Source organism: Rhododendron vialii, chromosome 11a, assembly GCF_030253575.1.
Source record: "Rhododendron vialii isolate Sample 1 chromosome 11a, ASM3025357v1".
Lineage (NCBI taxonomy): Eukaryota > Viridiplantae > Streptophyta > Magnoliopsida > Ericales > Ericaceae > Rhododendron > Rhododendron vialii.
This window is the reverse complement of record NC_080567.1, coordinates 1805781-1824212: the sequence shown is the minus strand read 5'-3', so window position 1 is coordinate 1824212 and position 18432 is coordinate 1805781. Positions and strand designations below refer to the sequence as shown.

The 18432-nt window shown below is 39.5% G+C and overlaps 1 protein-coding gene and 1 long non-coding RNA gene across 4 annotated transcripts; both read left to right on the top strand.

Moving 5' to 3' along the window:
* Positions 1-282: 282 nt before the first annotated feature.
* LOC131308111 (E3 ubiquitin ligase PARAQUAT TOLERANCE 3-like) lies at positions 283-10078 on the top strand. Of its 3 annotated transcripts, none has more exons than XM_058334928.1 (15): positions 283-1158; positions 1804-1915; positions 2438-2522; positions 2636-2802; positions 2913-2992; positions 3206-3271; positions 3410-3566; positions 3675-3823; positions 4223-4387; positions 4477-4785; positions 5048-5104; positions 5249-5501; positions 7510-7629; positions 7916-7991; positions 9028-10078. In XM_058334928.1, the coding sequence occupies exons 1-15, from the start codon at positions 993-995 to the stop codon at positions 9709-9711; spliced, it is 2646 nt and encodes an 881-aa protein (XP_058190911.1). In that variant the 5' UTR covers positions 283-992; the 3' UTR covers positions 9712-10078. The 3 variants fall into 3 exon arrangements, with proteins under 3 accessions (XP_058190911.1, XP_058190910.1, XP_058190912.1); XM_058334927.1 differs by having other exon boundaries at positions 7913-7991; XM_058334929.1 differs by lacking the exon at positions 1804-1915 and having other exon boundaries at positions 1019-1158; positions 7913-7991.
* A 4613-nt stretch (positions 10079-14691) lies between these two features.
* On the top strand, positions 14692-15381 carry LOC131308110 (uncharacterized). Its single transcript, XR_009194309.1, has 2 exons — positions 14692-14783; positions 14827-15381. It is a non-coding gene; the product is annotated as an uncharacterized LOC131308110 (long non-coding RNA).
* The last annotated feature ends 3051 nt before the right edge of the window (positions 15382-18432 follow it).

Sequence of the window (18432 nt, the reverse complement as noted above, 5' to 3'; positions counted from 1 at the left end):
CAGAGGGGGAGAGAGTGTGAAATTGTTGCGGACCCCTTATTTTGGTTATGGACTAGAAGCTACCATTGTGAACATCAACAACATTGATAAGCTTAGTAACCTCTTAAATGAATAATCAAAAGCTGATATTTAACTTTTGATTATCTTTATACCACTGTGGATGGCCCTAGAAGGTCACCGGAGTCCGGAGATGCTTTAATGCTATTACGGTTCGGATTGTTTCGGGTCAGTTTGACCGATTCGTATATTCTGACCCATTTTGGAGACTTGGAGTATTATTAGAAGCGCTTAGTAGAAGCGTTTCGTCCACTCAGTTTCGTCCCCTCTCTCTCTCAGCCTAACACCTTCGAAACCCTAACCCTAATTGCGATTAATTCGCCTGTTCGTCCGAGGATTCATCAACCTTCTCTGGCAAAAATCTCCATCCCGCGTTAAATATGGATCTGTAATCTGTCGCGCACTTTACAGAGTCCGTGTAACTTTTTGCTAGAGACGCTGATCGATCTGAAGGGGCGGTGGCTCTTGCTCGTTCGTGAAGCTTCAAGTACGTGCGGATTTCTCCGACTCAACCGATCAATTGCTGCGGTTCGACATCTGAAGGAAGGAAGGGGCTTTCTCGATCGTCGACATGTTCTGTCAGATCTGATCGATATCGCCACGGTCGATGTGCTCAAAGTCTCCTCAACGATTTCACTTATCGTGAAAAACTCACCTGTTCGATACCTTGTGATCGAAGACTACGGTTCAAAGAGATTGACGGTGCTGAAAAGGATTGCTGATTTGGTTTGATCTTCTCGAGCCATTGAAGATTTAGAAAAAAAAAAAAAGGGAAAAAGAGTTGTGTTGGTTGTACTGTTAGATATTGTTGTTGGAGTTCAATCTCAGGCCTTTATTACTTTTGGTATCGCAGCCCCTGATTTTTTTAGGGCCTTTGTTTGTGCTTGATTGATCTGTGTTTGTTCTTAAGAGGAGAGGGGAAAAGAAATTTCAATATGGCAGTTTATTATAAGTTTAAAAGTGCAAAAGATTACGACTCAATTGCTATCGACGGTCATTTCATATCAGTTGCCAATTTGAAAGAAAAAATTTTTGAATCCAAGCATTTGGGCAGGGGTACAGATTTTGACCTCGTTGTCACCAACGCCCAGACTAACGAAGGTTGGTTTGATTCTCTAAAACAAGTCAATTCTGTTTACAAATTGATTATTTTGAATGCAGTTTCTGTTTTGTTTAATGGTTTCTAACATATCTTGATTATGATCAGAAAAAGAAAATCTTGGTTGGGTATTTATAATTAAGGTATATTATTTGCATCAGTTCTAGGTGGGTACTAATAGGACAGGCTCGTGACCTCTTCTATGGAAAATAAAAATAAAAATAAGGTTAAAGGGCGATAGGCGCCGCATCGTTTTTTAGAAGGAATTGATGTATAAACAGAAACACGTGGGATGGATTTTGTCAATAGAAGAATGAAATCCATTAGAAGTACTTTCTGTTCTTAATCTACTGTCCACTAGAACAAACTTTTGTGAAGATCTAGAAGTTTCCCTGTTACAAGCACAAGAATGAGAAGTCAGGTTTGCCTGGTTTGGGTTTGAGGGTTGAGCTGGCACCTTGAGTGTACAGTTCTATTCATGGTTGTGGTGAATTAAATTAGTGGGTATTTTGATGTACTTGATTTGTTTCGGCAGAATCAATGGCGAACACATTTGGGTGGTTCAATTCAGTCAGTTGTATGCTTGGTAATGTAGATAGATCTCTTTGTCGTGTTTTATAGACTGTTTTCTGTGTTTTCAATTTCAGAGTATCTTGATGAGGCAATGTTGATTCCCAAAAATACATCTGTTTTAATTCGTCGAGTTCCAGGACGTCCTCGCATGACCATAGTTACAGAACCAGTTATTGAACAAGACGAGTACTATCTCAATCCTTCATTCTTTTTTGACCGTGTAGTTGTGTTTCACTTTCTTCTTTTTGGGTAATTTTTTTGTTTAATTTTGGAATAGTTCTACGAGCCTGCTGGTTTTGCGATGTTGATGTTAAAAGCTTCTATGTTGCGTGGACTCTCCGAAATGCATGGAGTAACCATGTTGGAAACCCTTGGGAAGGGGTATGGGATGAGCCCGGCATTTTTAGTTGATGACTCTGCATTGCTGCAAAACTATGCACAACATTTACACAAGATGCGTGAAATGGTCTACAGGACCTTGTGGACAATACACAATAGAAAAGAAGGGAAATTTAGTAAGTATTTACACCCACGTCCTTGATAGAGAATTTTGATGACTCCAACGTGGACATGTACCCATACCCCACACCGTATCTGAGTCCATCTAACAAAGGAAAGCTGTTGTATGTTTCATGAATTATGAATTATGCTTGTTGGTGAGAATTCTAAGTGTCTGTTTTAGATTGGTTAGTATGTATTGTTCCGCAGGCCTATTTTGGACACTAACAAGTCAGATGATGGTCAAGCAGCAAAGAGTAGTTTTGTAGGAGCTGATTCATCTCTCATGCACTATGTAAGCTTTAGTTTGCTTCTTCATTTTATGTTGGAATACTGGGTTTGTCAGATGGTTTTGAGTTGGAGTTATATGCCTTGGCCCAATAACCGAATCTTCTTTCTTGTTCGCAGCCAGAAGATTCAGAATGGGATGAATTTGGAAATGATTTGTATGCGATTCCCGAGGTTTTACCAATGCAAGCTAGCAATCCAATTCAGGATGCTTCCCCTCCCAGTAAAGCCGACGAGGAAAGTTTGATCAAAGCTTTAATTGACACCCCGGCCCTGGATTGGCAGCGGTATGTGTTCTCCTGTTTATATACCTTTATCTGTGATGTGATGGTTACTTTCTGTTGGTTGATTTGGAATATGAAGTGTCTTATATGGCCTCCCCCTGTTGGTTTTGCAGTCAAACTTCTGATGGCTTTGGACCTGGTAGAGGTTTTGGACGGGGTATGGGTGGAAGGATGATGGGCGGACGTGGTTTTGGTGATCTTCTTATGCTTTGTTTCTACAATTTTATCAATTCCTTTATGTAATCTGGTAGCATCATGTTGTGCAGTAGATTTGTCCTCATTAACCCGCTGTCATTATATGAGAGTCTTTTTGGAATGGATTCTTTCTGACGAAGGTGGATCATTTAAGTTGGTAATTAAGAATCATGATTTTGTTGAGACTAAAGTTGTGTTTGTTTTGTTGAAGGTCGAGGTGGGCTGGAGCGGAAGATGCCTCCACAGGGCTATATATGTCACAGGTGTAAGGTTCCTGGTACGTAAATGTCCTTGGTGTTTAGGTTAAAGATTTAGCCGGAAAAGGGAAAAAAGAAAAGCATAGTTCTTTGTTTGTTGTGAGATGTAATCACATAGCAGTGGAAACATACTAAATTGTCTTCACTGTTTTTCTCAGGGCATTTTATTCAGCACTGCCCCACAAATGGAGATCCGAATTATGACATCAAAAGAGTGAAACCTCCTACTGGTATTCCTAGGTCTATGTTAATGGCAACTCCAGATGGCTCATATGCATTACCGAGTGGAGATGTTGCTGTCTTGAAGCCAAATGAGTAAGCTAATCTCTTACTTTTGCTGGGAATGTTTATTTATACTGTTAGAGGACTCCCTCCCATGTATAGAAGTTTGGTAGTTGACTATTGGATTTTGTATTCATACAGGGCTGCGTTCGAAAAAGAAATTGAAGGAATGCCTTCAACTCGTTCTGTTGGTGATCTTCCACCTGAACTTCACTGTCCGTTATGCAAAGACGTTATGAAGGATGCGGTGCTGACAAGCAAGTGCTGCTTCAAGAGCTTTTGTGATAAATGTAAGATATTGAGTTGTTACATTTGCCGTGTGCATTAGATGTTGGTTGTTGATTTTTATTAAATTTTCTTACCTCTACCTATATCTTCTTTTTATGTCTAGGCAACGGCACATTTTATTGAAGTTACTCGTCGGCACTTCTTATACTTTTTGAATTTCACTGCACAGTCGCTATGAATTTATCAGGATATATTTAACCTTGACTTTATGCACCCCATTTCCCCTCTGCTTCTTCATCGTTCTATCTCGTCGTTTTTTTTTTTTTGTGTGTGGGCGCGCGCAAGTTGAAGTTATGATTAGCTGCCGTGGATATTAGTGACCATGAATGTTTCCTTACTCAAATTAAATGTCTGCTTTTCCTCTAGAATTTCTCTATCTTAATAACGAGGTTTACTTGCAGGTATAAGAGACTACATAATATCTAAGTCAATTTGTGTCTGTGGGGCTACAAACATACTAGCAGATGATCTTTTGCCTAACAAGACTCTCAGAGATGCAATTAATAGGATTTTGGATTCCAATAACAGCAGTGCAGAAAATGCTGGCAGTGCTTGCCAAGTCCAAGGTGTGTACGTCATTGATGCTCTAATTATTCCTTAATTTGCTAGTTACAGCAATTGTTTATAGTAATATGCTCTACTTATTCTTTTTCAGATATGGAGTCTAAGATTCCTCAGCTTGAGATGGAACCTAGGGTTCCGTCCCCTTCACTTTCTGCAACTTCAAAGGGAGAGCAAGTACCAACAGCTAAAAGTGAAGAGATTTTTAAAGTAAAAGAGAGTACAGACGAGGGAAAGGCTGTCAGTGCTCCTTTCAAGAGCTCGGAGAAAGGGAAGATGGGAAAAGTTCCAGATGCTTCTGAGGCTACACACGATTCTATTAGTGTGAAAGAACCTGCATCTCAGGGGAGTGCTCCTCTGGCTGATGAAGATGTACAGCAGAGGCCAGTTTCTGGTGAGGCAGGTAATGCCTCAAGGCTAATATTTAGGATGCTTTTATTTGTCTCATTCTGTTGTGGATGCTGGTTGGGATATTTTTTCTAGTCTGTTACAAGTTAATTAGTGTTTTTAAGCTGCTTAGAGTGTCTGTACAGTACATTTTGAGTGGTGGACCTAGAAATAATTTCTTTGTGGGAGATTAAGTCATTAGGGCGGAAAGCCCGTTCGTTGTTGCACATTGGAATATGACATCATTTTGTTTAGTTATGTTTTTTTTTTTTTTTCAGGAAAGAAAAAGAAAAAGAAGAAAGCTCGTTTGCCTATGAATGGTTTGCCTGCGAATGGTACGTTATTTATTTATTTGCAATTTACAAAGGACCATTGAGAGATGTATTTTTAGGAATACAATTCATTCATTGGGTTGAGTTTAGGCTGTTTAGCCTTCATGATCATGACCTCATTCTGTTTCTCTTTTCGACGTGTTTCAGCTGCGGACATGCAATGGAAATTTCCCCAAGACAACCTTGCAGCTGACAACTATAATATGATGCCTTTGGGGCCTTCTCCGTATAATCCATTTTGGAGTGGCATGCAACCTGGCATGGAATATGCAGCCCCATATGGGGGTTCCCTGCCATATATGGGTTATGGACTTGGACCTTATGACCTTCCATTTGGCGTCTTACCTCAGGACCCATTTGGAGCACAAGGTTTTATGATGCCTCCTGTCCCCCCGCACAGGTTTGCTCATGTTCTCTATATCTTTGCTCTATTTCCTCTGTGTCTACATGTTATAGATATACATTCATACATTTTCTAATTTTTAGCTACGACCCTATGAGTATTAGGAGAATAAAATTTTGGAAGATTTAAGGTTTTGTCTAAGGAGGGTGAGTTGGATGTGCTGTCTAAAGCTTTGCCTGTTTGCTGTCAAATGTTGCATGTACACATGTCTCGAGTGTTCCTGTCCAAACATTGGACACTCAGATAATGGTATGGGATACATACACCTTGCACGTGTTTGGACATAGAACTGGGCGAACTAGCAAACTTATTTCTTTCAAGTTCTCTGTATCTTTGCTCTATTTTCTCTGTGTCTAAATGTTATAGATATACATTCATACATTTCCTAATTTTTAGCTATGACCCTATGAGTAGGGGTGGCAAATTAAACCCAAATCCACTAATCAACCCAAACCCACCCACTAAAAAATAGACCCTACCCAGCCCATTTATTAGTTGGGTCAAAATGGGTCCAACCCATTCTAACCCATTTAGTAATTGGGTCTTAAGTGGGTCTTAATGGGTCAAACTTAAATGACCCAATAACTACACCTTCTCGAATTACTCCGACAACCGAGACTACTCAGACACTCGAAAGCAAAAGCAAGCAGTAATTCTATCTTTGTTGTTGGAGTATAGAGGTTGTGATGAGACTTTCTTGGATGATTCTGTTGCTGATTTTTGTGTTTATTGTATGGTTTGTGATTGACAGTTCGTTGTATATGTGTCGAGTTCTAGCTCAAACGAGCTGAACTTTTGCAAGCTGAGCCTAGTTTTGGAGTGTCGAGCTCAACTTGTTTAGTAAACAAGCCAAAAACTCGTGCTTAAGCTGGGCTCGGTTACTAAAGAGTTGAGCCGAGCCACAAGCTACTCAGCTGGGTTCGTTTTTGAAAAGTTTTTTTTTTTTTTTTTTTGAAGGAAACTTTTGGAGTTGGCAATGGTCAATTTTTTTTTCTTTTTTTTTATATGGTCAATAGTCAATTCATTCGAATCATTTTTTGCTTTCAACAGAATCTCCATTCGGTTCAGTAATTTTAGTATACAGGGGTAATTTGGTCATTTTAGTACATAGGGGTATTATGGTAATTTTAGTATACAAGGGTAATTTGGTCATTTAAATGCATAAGGGTAATATGGTCATTTTAGTGTATATGGGTATTTTAGTCATTTTAAATTTTAATATATATGTAATTGGGTTAATGGGCGGGTTGGGTTTGATTTCAAATAAAGGGGTTGGGTTGGGTATGAGTAGTTGAACTCATAACTAAATGGGTCAATGACCCATTAAAGATCCAACCCACTAATAACTTACCCAATCTGGCCCAAACCCGCCCATTTGACATCCCTACAAATGAGTAATAGGAGAATAAAATTTGGGGAAGATTTAAGGTTTTGTCTAGGGAGGGTGAGTTGGATGTGCTGTCTAAAGCTGTGCCTGTCTGCTGTCAAATGTTGCGTGTACACTTGTCTCGAGTGTTCCTGTCCAAACATTGGACACTCGGATAATGGTATGGGATGCATACACCCTGCACGTGTTTGGGCATAGAACTGGGCGAACTGACAAACGTAATTCATAGAAGTCATATTGATGACATGTTCTATGACATGGCTGGCACCTTGCAAAATGAAAGAAAGTAGTATTCACAATATGAATATTTGTTGTGTCCCGGATCTCCTGGCATTTTCAGTCATGGAATTAGAATAGCCTGACACCATACCCTTGGCTGGTCCCCTTGCTCGAGTCTGTTGTCATGTTGGTGCCATGTGATGCATACAGAACTTGTGTGTACATGTAGAAAGAGGAAAGATGGGATGTGTGTTTGTAATCTGTGTATGTTAGGTTTGTGCTGCTCTGTGATGTTCATTGCAATTGTCTTGGACTATTAAGGAGTTGCTGATTTGAATGCCTTGTTTGCTGAATGCATCTAGTGTCTGCTAAGGGATCATAATTATTTGTTAAATATAGGGATCTTGCCGATTTTGGGATGGGCGTCAATGCCGGACCCCCCGTTATGAGCAGAGAAGAATTTGAAGGTCGAAAAGCTGATCTTCAAAGGAAGCGTGAAATTGAAAGACGAGGTGAAAGGTAAACTCTTTTGTGCTTATGCTGTCCATGAAATCTAGAGTATTTGGTGGCATCCCTGGTTTGATGGTCTTGGTTTGTCAGCATATCTTAAGAAGTTCCATATCTAAGTTTCTCATTTATCTGCCCAAAAAAGAAAAAGAAAAAAGAAGTGAGAGATCTATGACCTTCTCCCTCGTTCCAAAAAAAAAAAACCCACCTACCTCAGAATGGTAAAGAAAAGTACTGATAACAAAATATGGTACTGTTTGGTGGATTTGACTAAAGATTCGACTTCCTCTTGCAGCAGGGAATTCTCCAAAGATCGGGAGTTCAGTTGGGAAGTCAGCAGTAGTGCAGACTTTTCTTCATTGAAATCCAAATCTGTACGTTTTTTGTTGTCTGAAAATCTTTTGGTATTGCTACGTTATTTCTGTACTGCACCAGGTACACTTGGTAGAACACCAAGTTTCCGGGAAACCGATAATGTGGCACGTAGCAAGAGAGCACTTATAAAATATCTGCAATCCAGGATAATGAAAGGCAAAGATGTTTTGTTGCTGCATTTGAGATTAAACGTAGAAAATACTGTTTAAAAATTCATGTTCAACTTTCTCAATTTTGCGCCTTGATGCTATATCTTATTTGTCTCGAAAAGGATCTTTCTCCCTCTCCTTCCTCCGGAGACTGACCAGTTTTGGTTGAATTATTATTATTTTTTTTTGATCCGTAGTTTTGGTTGATTTGAAATGTCGTTTTATGAGCTTCAATTTTGTGGCTGAGAGAGATGCCATTTATAATGTTTGGTTTCAGACTTTATAATGGTAATGGCGTGTTTGGGTTTTGGATTTTGAATTTCTTCAGCAATTTGTGGAGGAAAGGACAATCTCAATTTGATCACATACGGAAAGTTAATGACGTAGAATTTCTTAGTCTTTCCTCTCTTTTTCTTCACAAGTTCTTTTGCTAATTCAAATTCCAAAAGCACCCTAAGTGCGAGGTGGAATGTTAAATGACATAGTAAAATGGTACAAGCAGCAGCTCTTTTCCAAGTTATGGGAGTCCAAATCTGTTGCTGATTTGATCTTCCTCTTGCCTTTCAAATTAGACTCTCGGTATTCGTGTAGTTTCTAAATAGTCTTTTTGCAATAATATGATAACATTTTGAACTACAGAAAAACAGAGATGAATGTTAAATCAGCAGGGTTCAATTTGTAGTTAATGTATTTGCGTTTTCTGAAATATTCAAAAATCGAAATTAGCTTGAAGAGTGAAAAATTAATTGTTTTAGTATAATTTCGCCCCATTTTCGCTGTTTTTCCCCCCCGCCCCCTAAGTGGGAGAAAAATTGGGGCTACGAAGTCAATTTTGTTTTTAGTATAATATTAATCTATTGTAATTGTTACAACTGTTGGGTTACAGAAGTCGGCGTCCATTCCAGCACAAGCATCGAGCGGCGAGCACCATCGCCGCCGCCACCGATCTGAGAGGTCGTCGCCGGAACTCGTAGCCCGCGACTCCGAAATTCCTCGCCCTTCCTCCAAGCGGAAGTCGGACTACAATTACGACCGCGAGTATGACAACTACCACCACCGCCATAGCCATAACCACCGTTCGGAGTCCTCAGCTGGGAGATCATCACTAGAACCACCATCACCACAGCCCAAGTCCACCACCACAACAGCACCAACACTGTCCAAGTCCGCTTCTGCTGCAGCAGATCGGAAGCAGAAGCCTAGCGTCTTCTCTCGCATAAGCTTCCCGGCCGAAGAATCTTCTTCTAAGAAGCGAAAGCTCCCTTCTTCGTTGTCGGACGCACTGGTCGCTTCTTCTTCCGGTCACCACAGTCATAGCGGGAGGACGACAGCAAATGGATACCATGAGGATTACACGAAGACGACGTCGTCATCGAGGACGAGCGCTGCTGCTGCTGAAGTGGATTACGAGTCTAGTGAGGAGGATGAGCGGCATTTCAAGAGGAGGCCCTCGAGGTATAAGGAGGAGGCGGAGGCGGAGGCGGAGGCGGAGGCAGAGGAGACGCCGAGGCATTCCAGGGGATTGAGGGACCGCAATCATGGTGGTTACAGCACCAAGCACCACAGATGAGATGAGATGAGGTCATTGTGGAATTTAGTAATAAGTCTCAAACTTGCTCCCATCCAGTTGCCGGGTGGAGAGAGAAAATGGAGTACCTCTCTCTCTCTCTCTCTCTCTCTCTCTCTCTCTCTCTCTCTCTCTGTTTTGTGTTTGTGGGTGTGACGGAAATGGAAAGGGTGTTTTGTGTTTGTGGGTGTGACGGAAATGGAAAGGGTGTTTTGTGTTTGTAATCGGGGTGGGGGAAAGGTTTGTGTAGGAAAGGTTTGTCGTCTATGAGAAATCCATGGAAGTAGTATTCTGTATTTCCAGTTTGATTATGTAATAAAATTACTTATATTTAAGTTTATGTTAAATGGAAATTCTATTACTTCTCTCTCGTTCTCTCCCTTCAAATAATACTCCATCCGTTCATTTTTTAGAATTCAGTATTTTATTTTGGGTTGTCCTTTAATGAGTGTTCATTTTGTAAAATTAGTGAGTAAAAGTTAATACATTTTTTTAGTTTATCCGTAAAAGTAGATTTTAATTTTGAAAAGTTAGTGAGTAAAAGTGTAATGATGATATTTCTATAGAGAGTATGTAACGAAAGTAAAGGTAAAAGTTGATACGAAATGTGTAATAATGATGTCCTTTTAATGAATTGGATTTACGAAGTTAGACACTTAAAAATAGACAAATGGAGTACTTCAATTTCTATGAGTTGTAAGCTTATCATTCAATTTTTTTTTTTTGAAACGATCATTCTATTTTAGGGAATAAGTGCGTTGTATATAACAAAAAAATGCATATAAATATAGTAATTGAATAAGTGTTCTAATGATGTAATTAATGGGATAAAATATGTACTTGCTCCTTAAACTATCCAAAATTTATTTACTTTTCCCTTCAACTAACTATTGAACACCATTGCCCCTTCAACTACCAAACTGTTACATACTAAAGACTATTCGTCCCTCTCATCCAAATCATTGACACAAAAGTTAACACTCAACCCTACCCTTCTTATTTTGGCGCTAACAGAAGGGTACATTAGACATTTACTCCCAAACCCCTACCCAATCACAGTTTTCTGGTTATGAGCTGTGATGAGCGTAAAATGTACTCGAACTTCAAATTAGGGGAAATTGCAGGACAGTGGGAAGAGGGGCAAAAAATACCCAACACATGGACTACTTTTTCGGAATTCATAAATCATGGGAGGGAGAATATTAATTCCAAAGACATGGAATTCAAAACAGACCTGGACAAAAATACCCCTTCTCTTAGACGACATCGTTCACTCTATTCCCTCCGTCCCAACCCAAATCACTCTGTGAAACCCTAGCTAGCTGAAACCCCCCTCTTTCTCTCTCTGTTGCTCTCTGAAACCCATCTCGTTGCTCCTCTCTCTTCCTCTCTCTCTTGCCAACCGATGACCATCAATCATCACGACTTACTCGCCGACTGGAGTGGTGAGGGTGCGTTCCCCATCTCCGGCCACCTCTGCTTGCTCTAGAAATTCAAATACAAGAATCAATACGCGTCACTAGACCAGTAGCCGCCTCCAACAATCCTAATCTCAGAACAGATAATAAATAGTCTACTACTCCTATATTTGCTATGTACTTCTGTGTAAAACGCTCTCCCCTCCCCATCTTGATTGAAATCTTTCGCCCGCCACATGTTCGACAAAATATGCCCTCCACATATATTGGCTTTCAGACTGTAGCACAATCATCCTTTTCGATGTGGAGAGAGAGAGAGAGAGAGAGAGAGAGAGAGAGAGAGAGAGAGAGAGAGAGAGAGAGAGAGAGAGAGAGAGAGAGAGAGAGAGAGAGAGAGAGAGAGAGGACACAAGCCTCTAGTTAACCACCACAGAGAAAAATCTGCATATAGCATATCTTGAATTTGAAGGCAAAATGGCTTTCTCCCTCATTGTTCTCGTTAGAAAGGTACAATCTCAAGCTGTATGGCATAATATTGCAAGCACAACACAAAAAATAGTTACCGCTAAGAAAGAAACTGCCGCTGTTTTCCCCAGAGAATCAGAAAACATGGCAAATCTCAGTCACCAAAATAGTTGATTATTTTCACCAATGGACTATTGGAGATTGGCTATTTGGCTCTCCTTCAGTGGAATAAGATAAATCAGAGATACACAAATTAGTTTCAAAGATCAGCTATGAACTTGGAGGATTTTTGGATTGGTGGCTCAGAGTTTATCACGTTGGATTTTCTGTCTACGTCTTATGGTTTTTCTCTCCATTAGAAAATTTCTTGATGAAAACATAAAATTATGGTGCATGTTGTGGGATTCATAAGATGTTGGTGGAAGCAATTGTAGTACCTGTTTTGACTGAATAACTACTCACAACGGTTTTTGGTCGGTTGAGTTCACATGGCCAAGTGCAATCCGAAAAGGTGCAGACTTTTTCAAGTATTTTGCATAAGCTTGGCAGTTGGGACTTACAGTGGTGGCTTAAAAAATTCAGCAAATTGGCCTTAGCCACCTAGTTTCGTTGGGAAGTTGGCTTTGGTCCTAGAATTTGAAGTGTTAAAGTAGTGTTTTCGGCATCAGATTGGAGTTTCTGCTTGGTATACTTTTTGGATGGTATAGAAAGAGGAGCATTCGGGGGGGCATTTGATAAAAGAAAAGTGTGGGCTCTGAAGATAGATAGTTCCTGGCCGATCAAAAAAAAGATAGGATAATGGTGTTATAATGAATATAAATGTACTTTTATGCATCTAAATGTACTTTTCATGCTTTTGCTTTTGTTTTTCTCCATTTTCACTTTAGGATAATGGTGTTATAATGAATATAACTATAGTTGTAAAGAACGACGATGATGCTCCTGCCTCGTACGGCATATCGCATGCCCATGTAGTTGTCTCGATGTTTTGTAGGATTGTTGTCGAAGAGATTTGTAATGACTCTGGTATTTGTTGATACGAATGCCCTAGTCGGCCTTCCATAGGATCTGTGAATCCATTTCTACTCTGGCCTAGCAAACGGCTTCAATTTTGTGTTTGCAAGTAGCATACATTGTCGTTGGGTGAATGATCGAATTTAGAAACTGTTCTAGCTTTCATAACTAAAGCTTGTATCTGGGCTTGTGTTTTTGCTTAACCATTACTTAACGGCTTACAACTTAACTTCGCGATAGCATGCCTGTAAGTATACCAAGACCTTGATTTTTTGGTAGTAACTAAAAGGGAAAATTGCTGATCAATGGAAAGAGGGGAAAAGATTTCCCAGGTCATGGACAACTTTTTAGGAATTCATAAGTGATGGGAAGGAGGAAAACAATTCCTAATACATGAAATGGAAAATATATGTGGACAAAATTACCCTTCTACCTACACGACGTCGTTGAATCCCTCTCCCCAAAACCCGTATCTCTCCAGCCTCCAAATCACATCCAAACCCTAGCTCTGAAACCCCCCTCTCTCTCTCTCACTGTTGCTCTCTAAAACCCATTCCGTTGCTCCTCTCTCTCCATCTCGTTGCTCCTTACTTCTCCTCTCTCTCTTGCCAACCGACGACTAGAAATTCCCCCAACTCTCTTCGTCGATCTTCCTCGATGTTGTCATTGGTCTTGAATCTCAGGCACAGTTGTTTTCTTTAGCCGCTGACCTCAGGCGACCTTGGAATTGGACGACCATCGCTGTCCTTTTCCGGCCACCGGAGACCTCTATCAAGTTTCGGAATTGACTGGGTTTGAACTTCCAGCACTGATTTGCTTCCGAAATCCTCAGCCCGGGTTGGAGATCTTTTTTTACCGTAAGTTTGAGAGTTCTTAGTATTTCTAATCCCCTCAATGTGGGCCGAAGGTTAATAGTTTTTTTTCGAGTTTATTAGGAATGTTTTTTTTCGAGTTTATTAGGAATAAAATGGTGCTAAATGTTATCTCCTGGTGCTGAACTTTTTTGTTTGGCCGATTGAATCTTATTTCCTTGCTAGATTGGATCTGGGTGTTGACTTGAACAAAATTTTAATTTGCTCAAACTGATGGGACGAGGCTCCCCTTTCCCCCCCTTATATTTGTGATTTTAGCATACAGGTATTGAAATGTAGTTGAATTTTGGGGAAATTGCAGAACAGTGGACAAAAGGGCAAATAATGCCTAGGTCATGGACTAGTTTTTAGGAATTCAAAAGTCATGGGAAGGAGAAAAATATTTCCCAATACATGGAATTCAAAACAGAGGTGGACAAAAATACCCATTCTCCTACTACACGACGTCGTTCCCCTTCTCTCTATTCCCTCCCCAAAATGTGAAACCCTCCCACCCAAATCACTCTGAAACCCTCGCTAAACATCCCCCCCTCTCCCTCTCTCTCTCTCTCTCTCTCTCTCTCTCTCTCTCTCTCTCTCTCTCTCTCTCTCTATTGCTCTCTCCCTCCATCCCGTTGCTCCCTCTGTCCTCCTCTCTTTCTTGCCAACCGACGACTAGAGAGCAACCATCTTCCTCGATTAGGTTTCAGAATTCAGTGGGTTTGAAGTTGGGGGAATATCCAGTGCTGATTTGTTGAAAGTAAAGAGCTAATTCCTCGAGTTCCATCCTCGTCCAGGGTAAGAGTTCTTGACCTACTCAACTTAAATTTTATCTCACGCACTTACTATTATTTGTTCCAGTGCTTTATTGCTATTTTGGCCACATTCTTCAATTTTATCTAGGTTTGAACTTCCGAAATCCCCTTGCTTCCAAAATCCCCTGGGTTGGAGATATTTTTTACTGTCTTGCCGTCTGTAACATGTATTTTGTTTACGATTATTAGTTGTTTTGCTTTGTTTGGGTTAGTATGTTGCGCAGAGGTTTGTTCTGACAAATTTTGTGGATTTGTAATTTTTCTGTTTAATTTCCCTGTGGAGATTGATATAGGGGGCCATTGATATATAGAACATAGAACTTCGATTTTCAGTTTCCCATCTCTTTTCTGTATGCCATTCGTGGTGCATGTGTTTATAACCTCTTCTTTTTTATACGTTTTCTCTTGCCATTTGTAGGGTCTCTTGCCATTTGTATGGGCCTGTATCAAATGTTATAATGAGAGCCCAGAGCTGTTTCACAACTGCAGATTTTGATGTTTTTTTCCAGTTTGTCCACTATATTATTAGGGCATTGAATACATGCCATTTGTTAGCCATTGGATATTAGGCCCACTAAATTGGTGGTTCATGTTTATCATGCATCTGAATTGAACAATTGAGTTCCAAATACGTTACAAAATTGTTGCTTCTCTCAGCTAGGCATCATTCTTGACTAACATGTGACATGTAATTTGTTTCGCTCTTATTACGTTGTGAAGAATGCTTATCTCTGAAACTCCATTTGTCACTTGACATTTCTATCTGTAGACGGCAAGAGAAGACCATTACGAAGCTTGTTGTTGATACGGAGACAGATAAAGTTCTTGGAGCATCCATGTGTGGGCCGGATGCGGCTGAGATTATGCAGGTATCGGTTGTCTTTGTCCAACATTTCATGAAGTTCTTGAGCAGTAGCTACATATAGGTTTGAATCCCTCATTTGTTAATTCACATGGAACTTGAGGCTTACTATTTTTGTGTTTTATTTAGATCATCAACAGATAGTGATATTTAGGGAAGCCCTGAGCATCGAAAATCTGAAATTCTCAGAGTTCCATATTGAGTTAATTCTTTAGTCCTATATTGCCATGCAAAAAATAAAATAAAAAGAGCTCCCATGGTGCCTTTCCACTGATGGGCTGAACCAGAGTAATGAACTTGGGCTTTCACCTTTGTGTTTCGATTAGAATGATTGAATCGTCCACACGAATTGTCTTGCATTGCCTATGTCTGGATCTATGCTACTGGAAAATGCTAATACCCTAGTGATTGCGAATTGGAACGCAGTTTTCAAAACAGGGCACATTGATATTTGAAAGTGCTGGATTCAGTGTTCCCTAACTTTTTCACTGTTTGTTTCTTTATCTTTTACCTCATGCTTAAAAAAGTTAAATTGTGACGGCCTAAAACTCGAAGAGAGTAGTTACCTCATGCGGAAAAAAGTTAAATTGTTACTGCCTAAAACTTGAAGAGAGTAGTTCTTTGGAAGATGCGTAAAAACTGTTTTTCATAATGCGCCAAGAAATGTGCTTTAAGTGGACATTTTTCAAAATTTTACCATGTTTCGTAAGCGTGTATTCCCTATTGTGGTAGATCCCATGGTATCTCAAGTAGGTGGTATTCCTCAAGTACTGCCTATAGCACTTCTTTTGAATGTGCTACTTTTCTGGATTACTTTGTGGTTTGATTGATATCTGCATATGCAGCACCTGATACTGTTTGGGATATCCTTCTCAAGGCATTGCTATTGCGCTCAAGTGCGGAGCAACTAAGGCACAATTTGATAGCACGGTAAGCTGGACTTCACTCCTTAAAACTAGTTGGGAAAGAAATGACATACTCCTCATTCTGAATAGTTTCTCTTCCTACTTAATTTTCTTTCGAACTAGCATCTAAGCTTCTGTTTGTTGACGTGTGGAGTTACTTGAAGGAATGTTCATACCGGTAGCCTATAAGTTGTTTCCCCTAACTATCAGAGCACTGATTTTCTTTAAAGCTTAGTTGGAGTCTTTTGTCGCTCCTCGTACTCCCTCTGTCCCCACTCCACATTGTTTGTCATTTTCTGACAGTCATGCCTTTATCAGGTCAACATATATTGTTTTTTGGTGGAAAAAGATTTCAAGATCTTTTCTAGCAATTAAAAGATGTCATTTAGGTTTTGTAGACAAAGTTTTCATAATCATCTAATAAAAAAAGTTAGAAAACATAGACGATTTTGTGTGATGTCCATGATATTGGAAATGCACAAATAAATGAGGACAGATGTGTATTTTCTTTCTTACATAAATTGACTGAGAATTCATGTTCCTATAACCATTTCCATCCCCCAATTGTGTCGAACTACCGAAATAAGATTGGCTAGAATTTTTCTCTCTAAATTCTTGGTGTTTTTTCGCTGGGGATTTCCCAAGGCTACATGGAATGCTTGAAAGGCATCAAATTTAATCTTACCATGTTAGCCCCTTGTTGACATGTCACTACAAGAAAATTTGCATTGGGTGACGACTGAAAATCGTCACAAATTGCATGTTTTTCGTCACAAATAATATAGGTGACGAAAACTAATTTGTCGACTAAAGGTTGTCGAGGATTCCTACCTGGTGACGAAATCTACTTTTCGTCACCTATATTGCCTTTTGATGACGAAATATTTCGTCACCAAAAAGTGAATAATTTGTGACGAAAATTTTTTCATCACTTATTGTACTTTTTGACGACGAAATTTTTTGTCATCAATTATTTTTTTTGGCGACGAAAAAATTCGTCACCAATGGGTCTCAACAGTGACAAAAAATTTCGTCACTAATATAAGAAATCGGTGACGAAATTTTTTGTTGCAAAAGACGTTTTCATATGGAAAAAAAATCCTTCTTTCTTGCTCCTACTGGGTTTCGAACCCAAGTTACTTAAGTTTTTCACGCAAGCTCTAACCAACTGCACCACACACACTTTTCAGTAAATATTTGAAATATCTAATATATAACATATATGTTTAACATGAAAATATATTTCGAATGTAATGTTGAACCTTTAAACATTAAAATTAGCAATTTTGATAAACATGAAAGTTGTAGGCAATTGAGTTATTGTTCAAATCCAATTTGAATTATTTCAATCAGAATTTTTAGTAAAGAGTTATGTCCGAAATACATTTAGTGACAAAGCGCAATTCATAAATTTCGTCACGAAATGTACCCATTTGCCGACGAAATATATTTTTCGTCGCTAAAAGTGTTATAATGGTGACAAAATTATTTTTCGTCACTAAAGTTAAGCATTTGGTGACGAAAAAAATATTTCGTTACTAAATTGGTCTCATTTGGTGACGAAATATATATTTTGTCACCAAATGATTATCTTTGGCGACGAAAAATAATTTTGTCACCTTTATTAAGCTTTCGTTGACGAAAAATGTATTTCGTCACCAAATGAGAACCTTTGGTGACAAAAATATTTTTTTCGTCGTTAAACAGGTATAATTGATGATGAAATTATTTTGTCACGAAAGTTGTCAAAACAGTGACGAATTTATTTTTTCGTCGCCAAATATACTCATTTAGTGACGAAATTAAATTTCGTTGCCACTTTTTCGTCACCAATTTTCATTTTTCTTGTAGTGTGTGTTCAATCTGTCTTGAGTTTTCCCATTCTGATTAGTCGTTTGACTCATTTTAATAACGCAAAATGGTTGATTTTGTGTGTGTGTGTGTGGGGGGGGGGGGGGGGGAGGGGGGGGGGGGGAGAGACATGTTTGGAAGCACTAGTTTTTATGAAAATATTGAATTAGAGCTCCCTATTGGCACCCTCTTGCCCTTTTTGGTAGAAGTTTACACTCAAATGCATGAACGATTGCCTATATGGCCAGTATAATGAAGGGGAAATTGCAGAACAGTGGAAAGAGGGGTAAATATTGCCCAAATCATGGACTAGTTTTTAGGAATTGCAAAGTCATGGAAAGGAGAAAATTATTTCCCAATACATGGTCTGGAAAACACATATGGACAAAAATACCCCTCTCCCTCCTTCCCAAAACACACAACTCTCCCGCCCCCAAATCACATCCAAACCCTAACTCTGAAACCCCCCCCCCCCCCCCCCTCTCGCTATTGCTCTCTGTAACCCATCTCGTTGCTCCTCTCTATCCATCTCGTTACTCCTCT

What these genes read in the sequence shown, in the direction of transcription:
- LOC131308111 (XM_058334927.1), top strand. Translation starts at nt 993, where the DNA reads ATGGCAGTTTATTATAAGTTTAAAAGTGCAAAAGATTACGACTCAATT. An exon ending in GAATGGTTTGCCTGCGAATG is followed by an intron (nt 5,105 to 5,248) that starts GTACGTTATTTA and finishes GACGTGTTTCAG; the next exon opens with CTGCGGACATGCAATGGAAA. An exon ending in CCTCCTGTCCCCCCGCACAG is followed by an intron (nt 5,502 to 7,509) that starts GTTTGCTCATGT and finishes TGTTAAATATAG; the next exon opens with GGATCTTGCCGATTTTGGGA.